General features: G+C 36.2%; 1 protein-coding gene across 1 annotated transcript in view; it reads right to left on the reverse strand.

The window, feature by feature from the left end:
- Positions 1–27,802, reverse strand: part of PRKG1 (protein kinase, cGMP-dependent, type I) — a 1,334,865-nt gene that overhangs the window by 14,484 nt on the left and 1,292,579 nt on the right. The window contains exons 11-13 of the mRNA XM_011990275.1: positions 17,117–17,256; positions 16,125–16,214; positions 754–895 (exon numbers count right to left, since the gene is read on the reverse strand). Of these exons, the coding sequence (XP_011845665.1) occupies positions 754–895; positions 16,125–16,214; positions 17,117–17,256 (372 nt within the window). The remainder of the gene's footprint in view (positions 1–753; positions 896–16,124; positions 16,215–17,116; positions 17,257–27,802) is intronic.

Genomic DNA, 27,802 nt, shown 5'->3' on the forward strand with positions numbered 1-27,802 from the left:
GAGACCGGTGACTCTGTCCTTGGTAAGCATAAACAGAAATAAAATTATAATGTATTCTTCATTTTTCTGGAACTCTTTTGAAGGAAGAGTCTTGACTGTAGAAAATCTATTCTTTTCTAAAAAGATTTGGTTGAAACTACAAATAAAAAAACTGCCACTGATTTGATTTCTTTAAAAACCACAAGCTGAATAACAATTCTAAGAAGTTTAAAAATGGAATCAAGCTGTAACAGATCCAACGAAAGTTGTGCATTTGTAAATAAGAGAACTTCTCTTCTATGGTAAATCTTTACAACTTTTGACTGTTATTATTATTATTACTATTACATAGCCTGGCTAGCATTGCTTGTAAAGCACATTTTTTTTTTCCGTGACTATTATTCTTAAATCTAAAACATTGAAATGATTTATAGTTTTCCATAATATAAAAACTCATTGCTCATGAATGGCAAAAAGCTGACTAGAGAAAAGGACTTCTAGGCCTGTACACGTGCCAGTAAGTATGTTTTCTCATGCTTATAAAAGCGTATTTTGCCAGAGTATTGTTAATTCAAACTTAGCCAACTTAATTTTTCATAACTGATGCATCATTTGAAAGAACATTCAGTTGAAAATTGTAATGCTAAAACCTGCTTTTAAGAAAGTTACAACATGGAAAAGGAAAACTGAGATTTCATATTAGCAAATGAACACAGTTTTATAAACAAATATTTTAAATCTGCAGGGCAGAAAGCATGTGTGAAATGCACTGACCAGTTTGGCATAACCTCGGTGATCTAGGATGAGATTTTCTGGCTTGAGGTCCCTGTAAATGATTCCTTTGGAATGCAGATAGGCAAAAGCTTCTACCACACATGCTGTGTAAAATCTGGTTGTAGAATCTTCAAACGAACCTCTGAGATATAGAAAAGGAATGAAAATTGTACGAAAAATTAGTTTCTCTAATATGGCTTTATTTTTTTTTTTTCTCATTTCACTATATTCGTTTGCCAAAATTTAACCCAGAGACCACTGTCTTAATAGCTAAATGTTACATGATTGCCATTACATTGGATTTTTTGAAGCATTCAAGGATTAAGTTAAGGAATTCTCTGTCTTTATGAATGGAATAGTTAAATTTCACTTCCTGAAAGGGCTGAAAGGGCAGTTAAACACACAACACATTTCATGTACTTAGTGTTTTCTTCTCAACAGCCCACTACAATCTAAAAAGGCACAGACTTATAGCAGTAGGCAGGAGAAAAAAATAATCCTATTTTAGAACTTGCTTACCAAGCATTTGTTTTTTAAAGGAGAAGTTTATGGGTTATTCATATTTATTCTTAGAGGGCCTGTTTTTTAATCTTTCTAAATAATGCACATACTGTTCATGAAAATGTGAATAAAAGCTACTGTTTTCAAAGAACCACTCTAGAAAGGAGTCGTAATGCTACTGATGCAATCATAATGCAAACTAAGTACTCTTCTGTTTTTGAAACTCCTGCAACCAAAACAAACAATATCTATCTCCTACACGACTGCATTCTTATTAAGAGGAAAAGATGGACTAAAAGACAATTAGAAAGAAAAAAGTAACTAGAAGGGAATGTTTATTAGTAATCTTGATTATGATGTTTAGCAAGAAGGCTCTCTTTTTCTGTCTCATATATATGTGATATATGGGCACATACATGTTGATTGATTGAATGAAATAATTTACAAAAAACCTTAGTATCTAAGGTTAAACCCTTCTTTCTAGGGCAGAAAGTTTAAATTTTAACTCTTCCCCCACCATGGTACTTCTTAAATAAACCATGTTCTTTTTTTCTTTCCTAAGTAGTAAGCACAATTTAATAATTTCATTTCATAATTTAAAAATATTAGTGTGAACATCAGCTCCTGAGGTGGTTGAGAAGTAACATGAGTGACAAGCACACAAATGATTTTATTAATAGTGTGCAACAAATGATAGTCTCAGAGCTTGCTTTCATGAGTCTCTGATGCCTATTTGCATTTTGGTGACACTTGTTTTTTTTTCCAAAGTTGTACAGTAGAGTTTAGCAAACTGGGCAATGAAATATGGTCACATTTTTACAAAATTTATAAGTGAATCAAGGCTAAAGCAACCACTTTTCAGGCTATCTTTCAGAAAAAGGTAGTATCTTCCAGAAAGAGAATGTCTTTGGTTCAGCTACTAATGTAACTTGAGTTTTTCACTGAAATAATCAGCTTTTCCTAAGAAAAATATCATTCTTCTGAAACATAATTAATTCTAGGCATAATGATATCCATTCCTCTAGATTCTAGAATCTTAACTATAATTACCATGATTCTTGAATCTTTCTTGAATAATATCTGAATGGCACAATTGCGAATTTATGAGCACAAGAGAAAGTTTGAGAATGGCATCCGTATGAGGAAATGAATGATATACTTCATGGTACAATTTCCCTCTGACTTGAAGATATCCTTGGCAGAGCTAAAATTCTATAATCGTATGTATTTGCAAAGGGATTAAAGTATTGCCTTGAAGGTCCTTTCTTCTTTGCCCTTAATTAAGTATGTTTACCTATCAATAGAAGCATGTTTCTTTCACTTGAAGAGATTATTTACCTTAAAGTGTAAGCATCTGTGTAGAGATAATTAAAATATAGCTTTAGATACACTGCTATGAATTCAATCCCTTCTCAATGGAGAGCATTGCAAAGTAAAACAAAACAAAACAAAATAAAAGAGTAAAGGGAATGGTCTTATTTTATTTCACACTATAGGTCTTGTTCTTTTTTTTTCTTTTTTTTTTTTTTGTTGAGATGGAGTCTCGCTCTGTCACCCATGCTGGAGTGCAGAGGCGCGATCTCGGCTCACTGCAACCTCTGTCTCCCGGGTTCAAGTAATTCTGGTGCCTCAGCCTCCCGAGTAGCTGGGACTACAGGCATGCACCACCATGCCCAGGTAATGTATTATGTTTAGTAAAGATGGGGTTTCACCATGTTGGCCAGGATGGTCTCAACCTCCGGACCTCGTGATCCACCCGCCTCTGCCTCCCAAAGTGCTAGGATTACAGGCATGAGCCACCGTGCCCAGTCGAACTCATTCTTTTTTATGGCTGCGTAGTATTCCATGGTGTATATGTGCCACATTTTCTTTATCCAGTCTGCCATTGATGGACATTTGGGTTAGTTCCAAGTCTTTGCTATTGTGAATAGTGCTGCAATAAACATATGTGTGCATGTGTCTTTAAGTAGAATGATTTATAATCTTTTCAGTATATATCCAGTAATGGGATTGCTGAGTCAAATGATAATTCTGATTCTAGATCCTTGAGGAATTGTCACACTGTCTTCCACAATGGTTGAATTAATTTACACTCCCACCAACAGTGTAAAAGCATTCCTATTTCTCCACATCCTCTCCAGCATCTGTTGTTTCCTGACTTTCTAATGATTGTCATTCTAACTGGCACGAGATGGTATCTAATTATGTTTTGATTTGCATTTCTCTAATGACCAGTAATGATGAGCATTTTTTCATGTGTCTGTTGGCTGCATAAATGTCTTCTTTTGAGAAGTATCTGTTCATATCCTTTGCCCACTTTTTGATAGGGTTGTTTTTTTCTTGTAAATTTGCTTCAGTTCCTTAAATATTCTGGATATTAACCCTTTGTCAGATGGATAGATTGCAAAAATTTTCTCCCATTGTGTGGGTTCCCTGTTTACTCTGTTTACATAAGGACTGTCTAACTGTGATTTGAGTGGGCCTTTTTGAAAGCTTACAAATTCCTGATTACTGCTAGTAGAAGAGGATATTATTTCTACAGTTGTGACTCTGGGGAACATACCTCTGCTTCCTTAATAGTCAATTGGTAATGGAATCAAATGGACAAACGCATTGTTAAGGTTGTAATGAGAGTAAATGCTTAGGTGAGAGATCAATTTCTCATGAAATCTCTGCAGAGTATTGTATTTGCATTCTTAATAAGCTGGTCATTAGCAGAAAGATGGAAAAATGCTAATACAAACGTAAATTCATGAGAGGAGGCTATATTTTAGAATATGGACCCCAAAGCAAGAAGCCTGGGCTCAACTCCAGACTCCATTTACTGTTTGTTCTTGAGCAATTAACTATATGTCTCTGGGTTTCTGTGTTCTTATGTGCAAAATGGGGCTAATAAAAGTAACTATCTCATTGGATTGTTGTGACGATCCAAATAATTAATACTGCATGTACTGAAAATAAGTGTCTAGTACACAACTTGGGCTCACTAAATGTAATAGTAGCCACTATGATTGAGCACCAGAAAACTCTTTTTTAGCTACTATGTCTTAATATAGGAAAATTAACTAACATAGCACAGAACAGGGATGAAGCATTTTCAGAGTGGAGGCTGGGGGTTTGCAACACCAGTCCTCTCTGTTATTGAAGTGCTTCTGACTGCCAAGGCTAACTGCCACAAATCAACTGTGAAGAATCCTCTGCTAATCTCTGTTCTTTTCACTTTCCCCATGCTTCTCACATGGGCCAAAATTACCCTTTTATTGCATGCCAATCAAAGCTCTCCCTTTTTCACCATGAAGCAAACAGACCACAAATTGTACATCTTATGGTCTTCAGTTCTTGACAACTCTATTTGTTTCCAGTTTTCTCTGTCTTGAGTCATTTTGGAATGTGGAGGGTTTTAGAAATCTAGTTTCTATTCCTTCAACACATTTATAGTGAGTATCTTTCACATATAAATATATTTGTGATGGCTTTTGAAAATTAAATGAAAACTTTCTCTCAAACTTTGATAAATCTGTACAATGCATGTACACAAAATGTTTACCAGCACCTCACTGTCCCATCACTGGATGTGTGATGTAGATAAGTTGTGAATTTTAAAATAGACATCTTGAAAGCAGTCACAAAGCATAACACTGAGGTGACTTACAATGAAAAATTACTATTAGAATTGCAAATGACAATGTAAATTTGATTTAAAACAAACCCTGTTTCATCAACAGTTTCGAGAGTTGCTTAAAGAAATAAATCACTTGCCTTATATAACGGTTTGAAATAATGAATTATGCCTTGACAGCTGTGTCATTTCAATTAAAACAAGTAAGAGAGAAGGCCCTTATGCCCTCTTTGGGGATGGATGGTTGCTTTAAGCTAGATGGCAGTAGATAACAATTTGAGAGAAATAGAAGGTTATTTATGAATATTGATAGACTCAAATTAAAATTTAATCACAGTGTTTAATCAACTTGTCATAAACTGAGTTCTTGGAAATCAGAATGTAACAGGAGCAAAGCATCTTTCATCAGAATATTTCACCTTTTTCATTGACGAGTAACAACAATCACTGAGTGTATGAACCTGAAGTATGTTGCAATCTGTGCAGATTTATTGCCAATTTTAAACTTAGGGAGGCTAAATCATTATAAAGATAGACTTATTTTCTTTGAAATACCTTCAATCTGTGCCAACTATTAGGGCATCTAAGATAGAATTTAAATAATTGCCACCTTCCACAAAATAGCCAGAATCAATGAGAATGAATATAAAAAGTAATGCACCATTCATGGGTTTACAACATACATATGGTATGACATGACCAGAAAGTGAGATGTATGAGATTTGAAAATTATGGTTTCAGAAGTCATTATTTAAGATATTCAGTAAGAAAAATAAACATACATATGTCAAAAATTCTAATTAAGTAAACAATTGAGATGTTAAATTTTATTCAGTTCAAATATATATTAAATACTGATATTAATATATAATACATGTGTTAATGTTATACATTATATTCTATGTTAATATAAATACTAATATATATTTATTTACCATATTAACCACTTACACATTCTTACAAAAATTGCAGGATTTGCCAATTCTTTAAGTGTTAGGGAGGGAAGGTGAATGAAATATAATTTGTACCAACCTATTACAAATAATAGGACAGAACCAGTGGGAGATAAAGTATCATAAATTAGAAAATAAAGCATAATAGCTAACAAAGAATAAACCAGGGAAATTTATAGGGGCAATTAACATTTCAATGCTGTAGTTCATGTCTCAAAGCTAGGAAATATGTATTAGTCCTTAAACCCTATTCCTATTTGTAAATAGATGGCATCATTTTAATTCTTACTTCTTGACAGCAAATACAACAAGTAAAGAGCTGCCCTGTGCTTCTCTTCTCTTCTCTCTCTTTTTTTTTTTTTTTGATGGAGTTTCTCTCTTGTTGCCTAGACTGGAGTGCAGTGACGCAATCTCAGCTCACTGCCACTTCTGCCTCCCGGATTCAAGCGATTCTCTTGCCTCAGCCTCCTTAGTAGCTGGGATTCCAGGCACCCACCACCATGGCCAGTTTTTTTTGTGTGTGTTTTTAGTAGAGATAGGGTTTCACCATATTGGCCAGGCTGCTCTCGAACTCCTGACCTCAGGTGATTCACCCGCCTCAGCCTCCCAAAGTGCTGGGATTCCAGGCTTGAGCCACGGCTCACAGCCTCTGTGCTTCTTTTCTATGTTGATGAGAAGACAGAAAATGAGAAGCAGGGAATGGTCATCTCAGCTATGAGGTGAGAGGAGGATGATGCCTGGGTTGTCATCAGAGTCTTCCTGTGCTAAATCTCTGAGGCTTGGAGTTATTTCCACGTCAGTAATGAATAAGGTCAGGCCAGCCTTTCTTCAGATCAGTCTAAATAAATTTCTTGTATACTTTCAGAATAGCTTTTCCATTATTGCTTCTGTCCTCTGACACAAGAGGAAAACTAAATACATTGACGGGGTGGATTTTTTGACCCCAGATATTTTCATATACACTGTGACTACACTGTGACTAATAGCATAATGGTATAATCTTTCTCTTGGTATTTTTTTATATATATCTAACAATCTTTAAGATTTTCAACCCCAATTTGAACAAACAGAAAGCTGGTCAATGGCAATATTAATTGGAACCTGAATGTCTAAAACTATGTTTCTTTCCCCTGGCAAGTTTTTTGAGAAGGAAAACGAAAAATCACTTAGAATAAAAATCAGGCTACATGCCTACATAGGAAAGAAAGTTGGCCAGGGACAAGTATTCTGAGATGATTTTACCTATAATGGTTAATTCAGCACCTCTAAATCTTTAGGAACAAGCAGGTAGCCACTATTACTCTAGATCATGACTCTTCATGGAGTATTAAATATATTGGGGAGCTCAGCAATTGTGTACCTCAAGTCCAAGTGTGATAAAAGGGAGAAACAATGTAAGGACTATTTCTGTAGATCATGACTCTTCATGGAGTATTAAGTATACTTGGGGGGCTCAGCAACTGTGTACCTCAAATCAAAGTGTGATAAACGGGAAGAACAATGTAAGGACCAAAAAGCAACCAAGTGGAAGTAAAGAAATCCATTGATATTTTCCTTTCCTTTACTCCTCCCCAAGTAAGCTGCTTCTTAATAGCAAACCTTTGCTACCAGAGACATCAGGATACGTCTCACTCAGAAGCCTTGGCTGGCATTATGAACAAAATGTGAAATCGAGTTAAGTAAGGCAAATTATGAAATAATACTTTCAAAAAGAAGTTAAAAACGAATGCCTGTGCATGTTTGATGCCTCATGAGTGGACTTTAAATTGAGTTTTATTATTATTATTATTGTTTTTATTGTTCTGGTTAAGAACATCATTAAATGATTTAAAAAGCTATGAGAAGATGTTGGAGAGATCATGGCAGTTGGGAGGCAGGACTAGATTGCAGCTATGGACAGAGTAGTGGGTGGTGGCTCACATTGTGAATTTCAGCTCCAGATCGACTGCAAGAACAAACTAGCAATCCCAAGAGGACCCAAATACCCTCTGAAGGAAGTGGACTGCTGCAGGACCCAGGAGACACCTCAGAACTGTGAGTCCCTCAACTGTGGAAGTGAAAAAGGGAGACCCTCCTCCCCGGACACACCCCACCACAGGAGAAGCTGAAGGTCTGTTTTTGGGAGAAGTTTCTGACTTTACTTGGAGCTGAGTCAATTTGGAGAGCTGAGTGAAATACAGGGGAAGAGGAAGTAGCAGAAAGGCCCTGGGAGCTCACTGGGTCCCCTAGCAGGCCATTCCTGCCTGGCACCAAAGGGATCCAACTGAAAAGGAGCAGAGGGTAAAACTACACAGGCAGAAGCAAATCTGTAGCTGAACTTTGTAACAATTTGAACTGGGTGAGAAGTCTCCTGTCCTGAACTCGGGGGAGGACGCAAATCTGGTGTGTAGGCTTCACAAGTGGAGGAAGAACCAAACCCTTTTCTTTCAAAGCTGGGAGGCAGATAGCCTGGGCCAGGTTTTCAAACCCCTATCACTCTCCACCTGGAAATGGTCTGGGGGCTGTTGGGGGTGGCACAGTGGAAGTGAGACTGGCCCTTCAGTTTGCGTGGGAGCTGAGTGAGGCCTGTGACTGCCTGCTTTCCCCCACTTCTCTGACGACCTGCGTGACTCAGCAGAGGCAGCCATAGTCCTTTTAGGTACACAACTCCAGTGACCTGGGAATCCCACCTCCATCCCCCACAGCAGCCATAGCAAGACCCACCCAAGGAGAGTCTGAGCTCAGACACACCTAGCCCCACCCCCCACCTGACAGTCCTTCCCTACCCACACTGGTAGCGGAAGACAAAGTGCATAAAAACTGGGAGTTCTAGGATCCCGCCTACCGCTGGTTCCTCCCTGTAATACCACAACTGATGCTTTCTGGCAAATGCCACTTCCTGACAGGAGGCCAAACAGCACAAAAAAAGAACATTAAGCCACCAAAGCTAAGAACCTTCACGGAGTACATTGTACCCCCCCACTGCCTCCACCAGAACGAACATTGGTATACAAGGCTGAGAGAACCATAGATGGTTCACATCACAAGACTCTGTGCAGACTACCCCAAGTACCAGCACGGAGCCAGGTAGACTCGCTGGGTGGCTAGACCCAGAAGAGAGATAATAATCGCTGCAGTTTGGCTCACAGGAGGCCACATCCATAGGAAAATGGACAGAGTACTACATCAAGGGAACACTCCATGGGACAAAAGAATTTGAACAACAGCTTTCAACCCTAGACCTTCTCTCTGACAGAGACTATCCAAATGAGAAGGAACCAGAAAACAAACCCTGGTAATATGACAAAACAAGGCTCTTCAACACCCCCCAAAAATCACACTAGTTCACCAGTAATGGATCCTAACCAAGAATAAATCCCTGATTTACCTGAAAAATAATTCAGGAGGTTAGTTATTAAGCAATCAGGGAGGGACCAGAGAAGGGTGAAGCCCAATTCAAGGAAATCCAAAATATGATACAAGAAGTGAAGGGAGAAATATTCAAGGAAACAGATAGCTTAAATAAAACACAATAAAAAGTTCAGGAAACTTTGGACACACTTTTAGAAATGCAAAATGCACTGGAAAGTCTCAGCAATAGAACTGAACAAGTAGAAGAAAGAAATTCAGAGCTCAGAGACAAGGTCTTTGAATTAGCCCAATCCAACAAAGGGAAAGAAAAAAGAATAAGAAATATGAACAGCTGGGCGTGGTGGCTCACACCTGTAATCCCAGCACTTCGGGAGGCCGAGGCGGGTGGATCACGAGGTCAGGAGATCGAGACCATCCTGGCTAACACGATGAAACCCCGTCTTTACTCTTTACTAAAAATGCAAAAAATTAGCCAGGCGTGGTGGTGGGCGCCTATAGTCCCAGCTACTTGGGAGGCTGAAGCAGGAGAATGGCATGAACCCAGGAGGTGGAGCTTGCAGTGAGCTGAGATCGCACCACTGCACTCCCGCCTGGGCGACCGAGCGAGACTCCATCTCAAAAAAAAAAAAAAAAAATGAACAAAGCCTCAAAGAAGTCTGGGATTATGTTAAATGACCCCAAACCTAAGAATAATTGGTTTTACTGAGGAAGAAGAGAATCCTAAGAGCTTGGAAAATGTATTTGGTGGAATAATCAAGGAAAACTTCCCCAGCCTTGCTACAGACCTAGACATCCAAATATAAGAAGTACAAAAAACACCTGGGAAATTCATCTCAAAAAGATCTTTGCCTAGGCACACTGTCATCAGGTTATCCAAAGTTAAGACAAAGTAAAGAATCTTAAGAGCTGTGAGGCAGACACACCAGGTAACCTATAAAGGAAAACCTATCAGATTAACAGCAGATTTCTCAGCAGAAACCCTACCAACTAGAAGGGATTGGCACCCTATCTTCAGTCTCCTCAAGCAAAACAATTATCAGCCAAGAATTTTGTATCCAGCAAAACTAAGCATCATATATATATGAAGGAAAGATACAGTCTTTTTCAGAAAAACAAATGCTGAGAGAATTCACCATTACCAAACCATCACTACAAGAACTGCTAAAAGGAGCTCTAAATCTTGAAACAAATCCTGGAAACACATCAAAACAGAACCTCTTTAAAGCATAAATCACACAGGACCTATAAAACAAAAATACAAGTTTAAAAGCAAAAACAAAAAACAGAAGAAACAAAGTATACAGGCAACAAAGAGCACAATGAAGGCAATGGTACCTGACATTTCAATACTAACATTAAATGTAAATGGCCTAAATTGGCCACTTAAAAGATACAGAACCACAGAATGGACATGAACTTGCCAATCAACTATCTGCTGCCTTCAGGAGACTCACCTAACACATAAGTACTCACATAAAGTAAAGGGCTGGAAAAAGACATTTCATGCGAAGCGACACCAAAAGCCAGCAGGGATAGCTATTCTTACATCAGACAAAACAAACTTTAAAGCAACAGCAGTTAAAAGAGACACAGGGGCATTAAATAATGATAAAAGGCTTTGTCCAGTAGGAAAATATCACCATCCTAAACATACATGCACCTAACACTTGAGCTTCCAAATGTATAAAACAATTACTAATAGACTTAAGAAATGAGATAGATGGCAACTCAGTAATAGTGGGGGACTTTAGTAGTCCACTGACAGCACTAGACAGTCATCTAGACAGAAAGTCAACAAAGAAACAATGTATTTAAACTATATCTTGCAACAAATGGACTTAATAGATATATATATAGAACATTTCATCCAACAACCACAGAATACACATTGTATTCAATAGCACATGCAACTTTTTCTCCAACATAGACCATATGATAGGCCATAACATGAGCCCCAATAAATTTAAGAATATTGAAATTATATCAAGCACTATCTCCTACCACAGTGGAATAAAACTGGAAATGAACTCCAAAAGGAACCATCAAAACCATACCAAGTACATGGAAATTAAATTACCTGCTCCTGAATGAGCATTGCGTCAAAAACGAAATCAAGATGGAAACTGAAAAATTCTTTGAACTGAAAGACGATAATGAAACAATGCATCAAAACTTCTGGGATATAGTAAAGGCTATATCCTAAGGGGAAAGTTCATAGCCCTAAATGCCTACATCAAAAAGACTGAAAGAGCACAAACTGACACTCTAAGGTCACACCTCAAGGAACTAGAGAAACAAGAACAAACGAAACCCAAACCCAGAAGAAGAAGGGAAATAACCAAAATTGGAGCAGAGCTAAATGAAATTGAAGCAAGCAAACAAACAAAAGAATACAAAATATAAATGAAACAAAAAGCTGGTCCTTTGAAAAGATTGACAAAATTGATAAATCATTGGCAAGATTAACCAAGAAAAGAAGAGAGAAAGAGTCCAAATAACCTCACTAAGAAATGAAACAGGAGATATTACAACAGATACCACTGAAATACAAAAGATCATTCAAAGCTACTATGAACACCTTTATGCACAAAAACTAGAAAACCTAGACGAAAAGGATAAATTCCTGGAAAAATACAACCTTCCTAGCTTAAATGAGGAAGAATTAGATACCCTGAACAGACAAGCAGTGACATTGAAATGGTAATTTAAAAATTACCAACAACAGAAAAGTCCAGGACCAGACGATTCATGAAACAATTCTGCAGACATTCAAAGAAGAATTTGTACCAATCCTTTTGACACTATCCCACAAGACAGAGAAAGAAGGAACTCTCCGTAAAAATAATAAGGGTGAAGCCAGCATCACCCTTATACCAAAACCAGGAAAGGGCATAAACAAAAAAGAAAATTACAGACCAATATTCTTGATGAACATAGATGCTAAAATCTTTAACAAAATACTTGCTAACCAAATCCAACAATATATCAAAAAGACATTCCACCATAATCAAGTGGGTTTCATACCAGGGATGCAGGGATAGTTTAACATACACAAGCAGATAAACATGACACACCACATAAATAGAATTAAAAACAAAAATTACATGATCATTTCAATAGTGACAGAAAAAGCATTCAACAAAATCCAGCATCCCTGTATAATTAAAACTCTCAGCAAAATCTGCATACAAGGAACATAACTTAATGTAATAAAAGTCATCTATGATAAACCCACAGCTAACATAATACTGAATGGGGAAAAGTTGAAAGCATTCCCTCTGAGAACTGGAACAAGACAAGGATGCCCTCTCTCACCACTCCTCTTCAACATAGTAGTGGAAGTCCTAGCCAGACAAATCAGACAAGAGAAACAAATAAAGGGCATCCAAATCAGTAAAGAGAAAGTCACACTGTCACTGCTTGCTGACAAAATGATCGCTTACCTTGAAAACCCTATGGACTCCTACAGAAAGCTCCTAGAACTGATAAAAGAATTCAGCAAAGTTTCTGCATACAAGATTAATGTACGTGAATCAGTAGCTCTTCTATATACCAACAGTGACCAAGCAGAGAATCAAATCAAGAACTCAACCCCTTTTACAATAGCTGCAAACAACAACAACAACAACAACAACCAACGAACCAAGGATAATGGATGACCCAAATGACATAAACATTGATGAGTAAAATCAATATTGTGAAAATGACTATATTGCCAAAGTAATCTGCAAATTCAATGCAATCCCCATCAAAATACCACCATCATTCTTCACAGAATTAGAAAAAAAAAGTCTAAAATTCATATGGAACCATAAAAGACCCCACAGAGCCAAAGCAAGATTAAGCAAAAAGAACAAATCTGGAGGCATCACACTCACCAAAACAGCATAATACTGGTATAAAAATAGGCACATAGATCAATGGAACAGCATAGAGAACCCAGAAATGAAACCAAATACTTATAGTCAACTGATCTTTGACAAAGCAAACAAAAATATAAAGTGGGGAAAGGACACCCTTTTCAACAAATGCTGCTGGGATAATTGGCTAGCCACATGTAGGAGAATGAAACTGGATCCTCATCTCTCACCTTGTACAAAAATCAACTCAAGATGGATTAAGGACTTAAACCTAAGACCTGAAACTACTAAAATTCTGCAAGATAGCATTGGAAAAACCCTTCTAGATATTGGCTTAGGCAAAGATTTCATGGCCAAGAACCCAAAACAAAATGCAATGAAAACAAAGATAAATAGCTGGGACCTAGTTAAACTAATGAGCTTTTGCACAGCAAAAGGAAGAGTCAGCAGAGTAAACAGACAACCCACAGAGTGGGAGAAAATCTTCACAATCTATACATCTGACAAAGGACTAATATCCAGAACATACAGCAAACTCAAACAGATCAGTAAGAATAAAAACAAATAATCCCATGAAAAGTGGTCTAAGGCATGAATAGACAATTCTCAAAAGAAGATATACAAATGGCCAATAAACATATGAAAAAATGCTCAACACTATTAAGGTCAGGGGAATGTAAATCAAAACCAAAAGATGATACCACCTCCCTCCTGCAAGAATGGCCATAATAAAAAAATCAAAAAAACAGTAGATGCTGGCATGGATGGCAGTGAACAGGGAACACTTCTACACTGCTGGAGGGAATGTAAACTAGTGCAGCTGCTATGGAAAACAGTGTGGAGATTCCTTAAAGAAGTAAAAGTAGAACTACCATCTGACCCAGAGGAAAAGAAATCATTATTCAAAAAAGGTATTTGCATACTCATGTTTATAGAAGCACAATTCACAATTGCAAAATCATGGAACCAACTCAAATGCCCATCAATCAATGAGTGGATAAAGAAACTGTGATATATATGTATGGGCATATATACATGTATATACACATATGATGCATATCTATGTCTATATATAGATATATAGATATATGTGATAGAATACTATGCAGCCATACAAAGGAATGAATTAACAGCATTTGCAGGGAACTGGATGAGATTGGAGACTATTGTTCTAAGTGAAGTAACTCAAGAATGGAAAACCAAACGTCGTATATTCTCACTGATATGTGGGGGCTAAGCTATGAGGACACAAAGACATACAAATGATGCAATGGGCTTTGGGAATTTCGAGGGAAGAGTGGAGGGGGGGCAAGAGATAAAAGACTACAAATATGGCTCAGTGTATACTGTTCGTGTGATGGGTACACCAAAATCTCACAAATCACCAGTGAAGAACTTACTCATGTAACCAAATACCACCTGTACCCCAACAACTTATGAAAAAATAATTTTAAAAAAGCTGTAAGAGGATAGTTGGGCTCTCCCTTTGTGGCTTATTATTGCTTTCATGTTTAATTCTACCTGTAAATCTTCTTCTATTCTAATTAGAAAAAAATGTAGAAGACTTCAAATAAATCAGTGAATTGAAATATTGAGTCAAATATAATACGGTAGAAACACATTAGATATGCCAAATGTTAACTCACAAATTAAAATATTAACTTTGTGCAACAAACTATACATTCTGAGGAAACAGACCACATCCATTTTGTTTATTACTGGATACCCAGCCTCTATCACAATGTCTGGTATATAATCTGTATGTGCATCTTAACTAGCAATAATGCATAATATATACACTTAGTCCAGATGTTAACCTTATCTCCTAATGCAAACGTGATACATTCCCTTTTATGCTTTTTTAACCTTAAATTTAAGAATTGAAATAAAATATTGATGCAATAGGATACAATGTGGTAACAAGAAATCCATTTGGCATATATAAGTAAGGCCATGGGAATAACAAGTGAAAGGGCCTGTTGTATAATGATATGAAAGTACCATAAGAACACCATTAGGAATGAGAATTTAAATCAACAGCGTATGAGAAACCACTTGTTTTACTCTGGGATATTTACAAAGTAACAAATATAAAAACCTTACATGGTTATGTACATCAGGGCTACCTATAGCTAAGTTTCAGAAGGATGCTACCCTATGAAGAGGAGTCTAGGGGGCAGGACTCAAACAAATAAGAAAAATACAGATGCCTAAAGGTGAGTGTTCAAAAGAACAAAGATGACTTTTGTATGATCAATAAATCATTCATAGAAAATAATAAAAAGATTATTCATAGGAAAATAAAAGTGTGTTTTTAAAAAACACAGGGTAGATAATGATCTCCTGAGACATTTTATAGGATAAATTATATTAGAAGATAATTAGATAATTTGCTAGTTATCTAAATATGAGATGGAAAAGACAATGAATTTGCATGATTAAAACAAACAAACAAGCACCATCTAGACAAACTTTCCTTGCCCTGCAAGGGTAAGAAGGCAAATCTAAATCAGATTATTTACATGAAATATTGCTTATAAGTGGATTCTTTTCTTTTTCCTAAGACTAACCAAGGGATAAAGAGATGGCTGGAAACTTTTTTTGTTTTGAAACCAAAGAGCAATGTAGAGAGAAAAATTACTTTGGAAAAAATTCTCAGTGTCACAAAAGGCAAACTGCCTATCTGGAAAAAGAGTAGAGCAATTAAATCGATAGTTAATTCAAATTATAATTATAAAAAAAACTACAATTCTCTTTCTGCTAAAGCAATGAATGAATTGAATTCCAACTATAGAGTTGTCTAATTCTAACATTCATGCAAAACTAAGGCCATGTATATACTTTGCTATGTACCATTTTTATGATCGACTAAGCCTGTATTGTTAGTTACAAAGTGAGTTTTATTATATGTACAGTAAATCATATGTGTATAGTGGGTTATTCCCTGTGCTTACTTTAAATATTGAAATATAAGCATGTGTAAAGTATAAATATGATTATTATACTTTATTATATTAATTCTTCTTATAGACCAACATAGGCAACTATGTTTTTACAGACATCATAGAAATTTATTAAATCTCCTACCTATCCCTGAGAATGGTCCAGAGCTCTCCACCTAGACAAGCTTCCATCAACATATACAAATATTTGCTGTCCTTAAATGTTCTGTACAGTCTGTAAATTGCAAACAAGAAAACAAAGATTATAAACATTATCATCTTTTACAAGTATGCAATTCTGGGGGGCCCAGATTATAGTTTTGATTTGCCAAGCTCAAAATTTTATCAGAATGAGAGAGAGCTAAGCCCACACATGGGGAAAGGAAGTCAATGGCTCATGAATAGGATTTTAATAGAAGAAACTAGGGCGCCAATCTCTCCCTTGAAATGGATTAATCATAATGATTATGGACAAAGAGGGTTCCTTGGGGTTCTTTCCATTCCAATTTGGGTGATGTTTTGAGCATGGACTGTTGGGGCAACGTTTAGTGGTCATCAACATGCAGTGAAAATGGGAATAAAGTGGATTAAACTTTACAAATTCAGACATGTATATATTTCATGTGCTATTCACTCAAATTAATTTACATCCTGTTTTCACTAAGTGCCACTGGAAAATTTACTACAAAAAAGCTGCTTCTGCATATAACAGTCTCCCCATTATCCATTTATCAGTACAGAGGTGGAATGGTCAGCTGTCATTTCATTTTTTTAGATCTTCAAAACATATTCAGGTAATTAAAGGTTAAATAGTTTGACTTTGAATATTTTGTCTTTTAAGCATGAGAGATCTATGTAGAGTTTGGGGGTTTAAAAAAAGATAAAAACGGAACGTTAGAAACTCTGGTACGTCCTTTGGGAAAACACATTGTTTTCAGACACTGATTCTCTTTAAAAGAAAGAGTAGAATCAGAACTCTATTTTTAGAAATCAAACAAAACTTTCTTAAGATTAGATTAAAAATAAGTTTCTTTGTGCATACGAAATGTGTTAACCGTGAGCACAAGTGGCAGAGGGTTTTGTGGTGGATTTGTCACTTGGAGTTGGGTACGTCTGTCCCTGGCACGGGGCCTTTACCTCACTATGAAATCGGAATGAGCCCCCTGCATGATCTGCTTCTCTGAGCGGATGTGCTCCTGCTGTCTTGTGTCCACAATGTGACGTTTCTTGAGAATCTTCATTGCAAATGTTTTGGATTCTTCACTTTTCAACTGGACCTTAAAGAAAGAGAGAAGGGAGTAAGAAAAAGCCCATAGACTTATAAGAGGGCATTATTATCCTCAAATTAACAGGTACATGGAGCACTTAAATGAACCTTAGCCACCACGCAAGTCACAGACACAGTAAATCCTTGCTAGAGCTGGGTTTAACATCCAGGGTTCGCAGCTATCATCCAATCTCATGCTCTGAATTGGCTGAATTTTAACTAACTTGATTCCAAATTAATTGTGTTCACATGTGGATTAGAAGAGGTAAAATGTACTTGGATCTAGTTTTATTATTTCATTTCATAGAGTGTGTTTGAATACATTTTATGGTTTTTCTTCTTCAATCAAAATAGTAGAAAAAAATAACTTCTTTTCCAGTTTTATTTAAGCAAAGATGACCAAAAATAGGGTCATATGGGATTTTATATTCTTCCTCCTTAGTTCTAGTCCACAGATATTTCTAGAGTTTTTAACTTGAGTGGTGGACCCTAGTCTCTCCTGAGACTGCAGACTGTTATTTCTTCAGTACTGACTGTATTCATTTCTTCTTTTTAACCTTGCAGAATTTTCCCTCCCTGCAGTTTAAAGAGAGAAAAAAAAAATGTAACAAGATTTTTTCCAGGAGATTTTGAAAACTGTTTGTTTTTCTTCTCAAACAAGCATGATGGCTTTAGTTCCTTTGACCTCAACCTTTACTCTCTAGTAACTGGGAAGACCTGGAGCCTTAATATCTTTCAATGTGCCATGCCTCTCTTGCAGCCCACATGACTCCCAGTGGCTCCAGAGGAGGCATGGATCTTCCAAATGCCTTACTCAGACAGGGTGCTTTTTATGGTTTTACAAGAAATTTCAAGAAGGTGACTTGTAGCAAAAACAAGAGAGATAACAGAGCTAATTATTTAAAAGCAATATAAGGACATTATCATTGAGTGCTCTCAAGCAGCACAATCCTCAAGATGATACCAAACAGCCCATATTATTTGGGAGTAATGAAACCTTGGGGGAAATAACATGGCATGCTGTTTCTGCTTTGCAGCTGAAGTATGGCTGTCCCCTCTTTAGTTGTTAATTATTTACTGCTTCATCAGCAGGAATAGCGAAGTTCTTAAGTGGCTTGTTCCTGCACACATGTACAGATTGAGTTCGATCTTAGAGGATATTAATGTGGCAAGTTCCGTAGGAGGGAGCATGAAGATACTGCAAATAAATGGGCCTCGCTTAGCTGCCAGCATTCATGAATCAATATGACAGGTAGAGGGAAAAATGGGTATTTGAAAATGCCTTTAACAGCCAAAGGCCTTCTGCTCTATCTGTGAAACTCAAAGATGACAGATTAGTGTGATACAAATAAATTCAGTTGTAACTTATAATAAAACACAAAATGTGAAAACTCACTTCTAAAAGAAATCTGGACAGCTAGGGAAGATGGCATGAAAAAATGAGCTCTCTTACAGTACTACAATTCAGAGAAGGAGTAAAGTCATATTCCCTCTTCAGAGTCATATCCAGTTAAACTAGTGAGTACTGTTGTGTAGTTCAAAAATGCCTACTATAAAAATTATTCTCTTCAGTGATGATAACGCAGATTTTTTTTTTTCTCTATGAACACAGGGTAGGAGGAAAGAATTCAGCCTTTATAGTCACAGGTCTGGACTTGAATTCTGACTCCGCTTAGTCTGTCTCAGTTTAAGCAACTATTCTCTCTCGGGCTAGTTGCTTAACTGCTCTGAGCCCTAGTTCTGGCTGAGGATAATACCAGATACCACAGTTATTATGATCCTAAATGAGAACACGCCACCAAATATGCATTCATTGATGAACTCTCTGCTTGTAACCAGCAATCTCTACTGAATAGGAAAAATCAAATGTTGCTATTTCAGAGGAACAAACTGATTTCCAAAAACGATTCCTATCTTTCCCAAGGTGACAGAGCTATCAAGTGGCAGAACTGGATTCATGTTCAGGTCTTTTTTGGCCCAAGCCATTTCTATTATATGCTGCTTCCCTTCAGCTGAATACAAACCAATTAAACACACAGTGATTGATACTTTGCAAATCAAAGTTTAATGGAATCGACTAACTCATGGACTGTGAGATAAACTGAACAATATTTCTATTACATTAAGCTTAAGTTATGCTAGGCATGTGATTTGGGAGAAGAGCCAAAGCCTCACTGACATTTTCCTAGGCACTTCCAGGGACCTCCTTGTGTTAGGGGTTTGGGGTAAGTGATTGCTTGAATACTGCAAGGAGAAGCCAAGTAGGGTAGGAAGAAGGTGATGAGAGCTGGTGGGTGGCATATGTCATAAGAGATAGGTGAAGGCTACAGAAATTATTGGGAGTCAGGCTTACTACTTGCCAATTTAAAAACATTAATCACAGAAAGTTTATAGAACTATACTGCTAACCTACTGAGGCTTTCTGCTTTGCCTTTACTTTGCATAGAAGCAGTCCTTGGGTCTAGAATCATCTTCCTTCTTTGCACTCTGTACGAGATCTCATGAGTTCCTTAGGGCAGAGCCCTTAGAATCTCCACTTCCAATTTAAACCCGAATGCTACAAGACTCACAGAACTCAGGATCCTAACCAGAAAGTCGGGGTACCTGAGGACCACTCGTGTGAACTAACTCAACAGAGACAGTCGAGAATGTTGAAGTTAATAATCTGCATAAAATCCAAGTAACATATTCATCAGAAATCTTCTGATAAACCAACAACTTTCCAAAGATCATTCAAGAATGTTCAATTCAACATTGTTTCTAATGGAAAATTTTAGAAACAATCTAAATTTCTAGCAAGAGGAGGAGCTTGCAAAAATAAATTATGGTATATCCATGCAATGCAACTATAAAAATGATTACTTAGAATTATATTTAACATTATGGAAAAATAACCAAAACAAATAACCAAAACATGAATAAAAGATACTGATTATACAACAGCATACATTTTATGATCTCACAGTGTGTTTGTATATTAGTGTGTATGTATACATATATATATACACACACACATCTATATGTGAAATAAATTTATGAAGAGACAATCAGAAATGTGTTCATCAATACGTTAACAATGATTTTTCCTTAGGGAAATTTTTGGTTGATTTTTACTTCTTTTTACTTTTTGAATTGCTTAACTTTTGAACAATCATCATATCTTGCTTTTATAATGAGTAAAAGTAAAACTCTCGTCATGAAAAAACTTGCAAGTCTCTTTTATTTATTTATCTATTTATTTTTTGAGACAGAATCTCGCTCTGTCGCCCAGGCTGGAGTGCAGTGGCTGGATCTCAGCTCACTGCAAGCTCCACCTCCCGGGTTTACGCCATTCTCCTGCCTCAGCCTCCTGAGTAGCTGGGACTACAGGCGCCCACCACCTCGCCCCGCTAATTTTTTGTATTTTTTAGTAGAGACGGGGTTTTTAGCCAGGATGGTCTCGATCTCCTGACCTCGTGATTCGCCTGTCTCAGTCTCCCAAAGGCAAGTCTCTTTTAAATTGTAATCGCTATTTATTATTATTGTCTGAATCTTTCTAATTTATTCTGATTCAACTAGAATTCCATGAATGCAAAGATATGAAGAAATTGTACAGAGCATAACAACCTATTGAGGTCTGGGGCTGAACCACACTATTACCTTTTTACAGGGCTGGCTACAAACATTTTTTTCAATATAAACTCTGAGTAAGTTATAGCAATTTGTATTTGTTGAGGCTAAGATATTATGTTTTATTATAAAATATTTTAACAAACCTAATCCATGATGAATTGTAAGGTGACATTTTGTTTTCTTTTTATTTTTCCTGTTGTCCAAATTAATTATACCAAGTCCACTTGTGTACATTTAAGATAATAATAATGGTGATGATGATGATGATGATGATGATGATGATAATGATGATTTTTTAGCAAGTTGCTTAGAGCTATGAAATTCCTTTTGAGTATGGAAAGAGATCAGCCAGGAAAAGAGGAGTACAGGAGTGCATATTTTTCTTCTGCCTCTTGCCAAGGACTAGCTTAGATAGTTATGCACGGTCCTCAGGTTTGTCTTCCTTTGAAGACTGTCCTAATCTCCTAGGTGTACAGGCTAATGCACTGGTTGAGAGTGTGACTAGTGTGATATTTGACTAATTTTTTTTCAATCTCAACCTTTTTTTTGAGAACACATGGACACAGGGAGAGAAAAAACACACACTGGGGCCTGTCGGGGGAGGGCTGGTGGGTGTTGGCAGAGAGCATCAGGAGAAATAGCTAATGCATGCTGGCTTAATATCAGATGATGGGCTGATAAGTGCAGCAAACCATCATGGTACATGTTTACCTAGGTAACAAACATGCACATCCTGCACATGTACTCCAGAACTTAAAAAAAGGTCTAAAATAATAATAATAAAGCATTAATATTGGTTCATTAATTATATTAAATGTACCATACTAATGTAAGTTGTCAATAATAGGAGTAATTAGGTTCAGCGTATATAGGAATTTTCTGTACTATCTTCACATTTTTCTGTAATTATATAGCTGTTCTCAAAAACAAAGATTATGGATGCTTATACCACACTGGTTTTACTCTCAAAATTCCTACAAAGGGAAAATGAACAAGAAAATCTGAATACTCAAGATCTTCATTTTATTTTATAGAAGAAATGCTATGTGCTATCTTAGAAATTAGAATTGGTAAATGTTTCATTTACAATAAACTGTTACTTCAATATGAAGTATTATATTGACATTTGAATGAATGTATACTTGGGCCAAGTAGATCTTAAGATGGGAATTTTTGACAAGGATTTTGACAAGTTCTTAACTATCTGGCTATAGCTGATGTCTGCATAATACTGGCCTCAAAATGAGAGGTGATGTCATCAGCATTTAAAGCGCTTTGAAGATGCATTTGCTGGTTGTATTTAAATAGAGTACATCCTTCCTTTCTAGGTAGGGTAGTTGGTTGCCTTAAAAAGGCTTGTTTCCTACTGGACCCAACTTTTTGCCCTTATTAGGAAGGAAGATTATGATCAAGGCAAGGTTAAAACTGGCTCAGTACCACTGGCTGTGAGTTGGTCCTTAGAATTTGTATCCATTCATTTAACCTTGTTATTAAGAGCTCATAGCTTATTTTGCACTGTCAATATCTTAATTATTTTGGAAGAAAATTACTTCCTGAACTACACTATAATTGAAATGATTTCTTAAATTCAAAGCTTAAATGGTCAGTGTCACATGACTCATTATTATGCAAAAGTCCTATATGAAGTGGTTCAAATTATATTTCCATGCACTGCAGGAGAAGGGTACTCCCTTTATGCTCTCCCTTAGGTAAACTGATGCTACAGAACAAAGGTGATGAAGGGAGTTTAGGAAAACATAAACCTGAGACCTAATTCTGGATCTCTGACAAATAAGTCATATAATCTCACTGGGCCTCAGACCACTTTTCAGAAAATAAAGGGCGAAACTATATTATCTTTAAAAACTCATTCCAGCTAGAGAATTCTATACATCTGCAATTTGACACAATATACACTTTGAAAGCACATTAATTATATTTAACCTTACAGAAACGGCCCAACAAACACGTGGCAATATCTTGAAAAGAAAGAAAAGGGGAAATACTCCAAGTAACACACAGGTCGCTTAAGGAAACATGATGGTCCTCTCTGAAAGTATGACCTTGACTTTTTATTTATGTTCATATTCTATTGGGTGGTGCGGGTTTTATTTTCTCTGTCCTCTCAACCTCAACATATGAAGGGATTGGTTTCTGTTATATTCTCTGTGTTACTAACTTTCAAATAACACACACTGGAAAAAAGTAGCAGTAGCTTTCTCAGGAAGAGCATTAAAATGGACTTCAACGCATAAGGGAATCCAGGCAGAGTCACCGTAATTGTAATAGCTGCAAAATAGGAATGACAAATATTTTCTCTAAACAAAATAGCACAAAATTTTAATCAGGAAATCTGTATTATTTGGTGAAGCATAAAGCCATTTTTTAGTTTCGGCTCTCTTTAACCTGGGAGAAAAAGGCTTTGTAAGTAATCCAGAAATAATTTGGCAAGGTCTGTGATTTTATGTTTAAGTAACCCACATTTAATATAAATTGAGATAACTTAAGGAATTTATGACAAGTGCTGTAGTGAAACGTTCTACAAAAGGAAGAAAAGAAGAAAAAAAAAAGCCTAGGGTGGGGGTGGCAAGAAGAGAGAAAGCCCTACATTGAGAGACTACGAGTATCTTATCCTATTAGATTAACCATGCCAAAGGGCAGGTTCACCAAAACCAGCCAAAGGCATATAATAAAACATCAACAATAAGAACATCAGCAAACAAACCACTAGACTTTCTATAAATGCATAAGCACTATGTTCCACCTCTATCATTTTCCAATATTCTCCTATTGCCAGACAGCTCTTCACAGCCCTGTAAGACGCTGGCCTTATATTCTATGTTCAGAAAACAATGTAAACATCCTGTTCTGCAGCAGTGGACTATAATCACAAAGCTGAAGCGGGGCGTGCAGAAGCCATAAAACTGCCATAAAATTCACGAGGAAAAAAGGCATGAAGTGACTATACATTAAATAACTGGGTATTTAGATTATTGAACTAGATCATACATGTAAAAACTAAAAACATTTAGTATAACAAAAAATTTTAGCATCTGAATATCTGTACCAGTAAAGGTAAATCTCAAGAGATAGAAAGTAGATGAGAGGCCAGGTGTGGTGGTTTACGCCTGTAATGCCAGCACTTTGGGAGACTGAGGCAAGCAGATCACTTGAGCTCACAAGTTTGAGACCAGCCATGGGCAACATGGCCATGTCTCTACAAAAAACACAAAAATTAGCCGGGCATGGTGGTGCACGCCTGTAGTCCCAGCTACTTGGGAGGCTGAGGTGGGAGAGCCTCTAAGCTCAAGCTGTAGTGAGCCAAGATCATGCCACTGCACTCCAGCCTGGGTAACAGAGTAAGACCCTGTCTCCACAAAAAAAAAAAAAAAAAAAAAAAACCCTGGAGATTGGAATGGAGAGTATTTCTAAATGGGCACAAGGGTTCTTACTGCAGTGGTAGGAAGGTCCTAAAACTGGGATATATGATCGTTATACAATTTGAAAAATCACTGAATTATACACTTAAAATGGGAACGTTTTATGGTATGTAAATTATACCTCAATGAAGTTGTTAAAGAATTTTTAAAAAGAGAGAGAACTCATCATTCCTTAAATCTACAACTTCTAGTTCTGTATTGATTTGTCAGGTAGCTATATGTTTCATTTACATTTTAAGGAATTTAATGGCAAAAATGTATTTCTCTATGCTTACTTTTTCACTTACAATAAAAGTTCCTCACTTAGTCAAAAACTAGATTTTTAAGGTCTAATTTCTGTTAAATATTGACACATTTTTAAAAAGTCATTTTTAATGATTTTACTACTTGTTTATTGAAAAACTTAAATATAAAAGTCTTATTTTTAAAAAAATTAGGATCATGAATACATTTAAACAAAATGCACGTAATTAACACAAAGTTCTTTAAAAGCTATCTTGTCAAAATAATAGGTACAGTCGGCTTTCTGCATGTGTGGGTTCTACATCCACATTCAAACAACCAAGGATTGAAAATACTTGGAAAAAAAAATGGATGGTTGTGTTTCAGGTGAACATATATAGACATTTTTCTTGTCATTATTCTCTAAACAATACAGTATAACAGCTACTTACATAACATTTGCACCGTATTAGGTATTGTAAATAAACTAGAGATGATTTAAAATATAGGAGAGAATGTGTGTATATGCAAATACTATGCCATTTTCTATTAGGGACTTGAGCATCTATAAATTTTGGTATCTGCAGCTGGAAGAGGTATTGGTGAGGACAGGTCCTAGAACCAATCTCCCATGGATACTGGGGATTGGGAGGTTAAAATATTGCAATAATAAACCAACTGTGGTTGTATGCAAGTCCGTATGACATCCTAAAGCTTCATTTTCCTTACTTAAGGGAATAAAACCAGGCCAGGCGCAGGGGCTCACGCTTGTAATCCCAGCACTTTGGGAGGCCAAGGCTGGCAGATCATTTGAGGTCAGGAGTTCAAGACCAGCCAGCCTGGACAACATGGTGAAACTTCATCTCTACCAAAAATATAAAAATTAGCTGGGCGTGGCGGTGGGTGCCTGTAATCCCAGCTACTCAGGAGACTGAGGCAGGAGAATTGCTTGAACTCGGGAGGCGGAGGTTGCAGTGAGTCAAGATCGTGCCACTGCACTTCAGCCTGGGCAACAGAGCAAGACTCCATTTCAAAACAAAATAAATAAATAAATAAATAATTTTAAAAAACAGCTTCATATTATAGAAACATATATTGTAAGATCAAATCAGATAGTGTATGTGAACATTCTTTAGAATATAAAAAGTATTATGTAAGAATGATCATCACTACTATGATTTCCAAGATATAGTATCTTACTATTACAATTCATAATTAAATCTGTTTTTAAGTTAGTAGTCCCAATCAACTGAATGAAAACAGGATTAGGAAAAATCTACCTGTTTGAATTTTAGGAAATTTTACTTTCATAGTGAAAGAAAAAGCAATTTTATTACTCTGACTCAAATAACTTTTTGGACATGGCCCACTAAAGTGCCCACATGTTCAGGAGAAGCCAGCTTACAACATTCATAAAATAAGATGAAATGCTTTAAGTGAACAGAAAGCTTCTATCCTACAAATCAGTGCTGGATTATATTTCCCAACATTTCTTAACAACAACAATAACAAAAAGTACTAATTCTATTATTAAGTTAAGCAGAGATCACAGTAACTTCTCTATTTCCCTCACTTTTCTCTGCACAATAACATCATATGATTTATTTTTCCCCTTGGCCAATGTCTGAAATTTAAGAATGAACCATAGCATTTGCCTTGTTTCATAGGATATGTAAGAGAGAACAATAAAAGAAACTTGTCACAGCCTGAGCGATACATGTTTGAAAGACCCGGAGAATGCAAAGGATAGATTATGAGTGTGACAGAGATGTCAGAATTGGAAAGCTTTTCAGCCATGAGGCATAGAGGCACAACACTGTTGTAGTGGTGACTCAACTTCATGGTAAAGGCTTTATGCATCAAAGTTCCTATTCATAGATAGTCCCGTCGTCCCCCACCTACACACACACACACTCATACATACACAGAGTCAGGTATAACATTTTGAGAAGAAAAGAGGATAGAAAAGTAGCTTATTTTTCTATATGCCTTTTCATTTGATTCCATCTGCCATTTGCACAATGGACAGATAATCAAGAGAGGGTCTCTCTTCTTCTCATCCTCATTTTTCTTTCTTCATTTACCTCAACACCTCATCAAAAATATCAGCAATCTTATTTGCTCTGTAACTTGCCTTCAGACTTAAAATCAGTTCTACAGCTAGCGACCAGAAATATCAGGAAATATCTATATTATTAAATTTAAATTTATTAAAAGGCAAAGTTATTTTTGAAGAGGAGGTAAGTTTTTTTTTTTTCTATTTTTTAAAGACATTTAACTTTCAGTTTGGAGGAAAGTCAGAAAAAGAACCTGATACTTTTTTATTTTTAATTATACTGTGAACAAAGGCCTGGACAATTTCCTAGAAGTTACTTGCAAACCAAAGAACATTTATAATTTCCCTTATTAAGGAATTAGCATTCATTCATTTTCATTCAAAAGATTACCTACATTGAGTGTCTTATCATTCCTTAAACGTAACATTTATTTCCTACCGCTTTTATGCTAAATAAACTTTACTTCATTTTGCAGTGATTATTAAAAGTGGTACTTACAGGATTTTATTACCTATAATATACTTTAAATTATTTTTTCAGCAACTAATCAAATATTTTTCATCCTCTACCCAATACTTTAGTTTCTATGCACAATCTCACTTGTATAAGGAAATACTATGTGTATCAGTTTTGAAAACTTGTTCACATATTTTAAATTGAGCACATGAATAGCTCACATAAATTCAATTTATTCTAATACTTAAAGTACACATATAACTATGTAGATGAGGTCGAATATTTAAATTTCAATTCCTTTCATTTATTGACTCTGAAAATCTAAAATGGGTTGAAATGAAACAGAGGATGACATACTGTGAAATTCAACTCTCTTTCTGACATGTGACCCAATTAACTCATGAAAGGTTTTGCATTGAGGTTATACTTCTAAAATATAGGGATGAATGACTTTATAATTTTTTAAACTGTTAGATACTGGAAAACTTTAATAAAATGGCTTATAATCAGATCTTAATGTGTTATTACATGCTATCCTCAAACTTTGTCCCTCTGATGTTACAAAAAGGATAACTATACAATTCATCCATGTAGTAAAAAACCACTTATACCCCCTAAAGCTATTACAATTTAAAATACTTTTTAAAATACTGAAAAAGTGCTGGGAGACAGGGCTGGGGGAATGGGAATGAGGGTGGAGAGGATGGGGTTGGAAGGATGTAGGGGAGAACCTGCTAACCTAGAATTCAATGAATCTTTCAATAATAAG

The sequence above is a fragment of the Mandrillus leucophaeus genome, unplaced genomic scaffold (assembly GCF_000951045.1).
Source record: "Mandrillus leucophaeus isolate KB7577 unplaced genomic scaffold, Mleu.le_1.0 Scaffold376, whole genome shotgun sequence".
Taxonomy (NCBI): Eukaryota; Metazoa; Chordata; class Mammalia; order Primates; family Cercopithecidae; genus Mandrillus; species Mandrillus leucophaeus.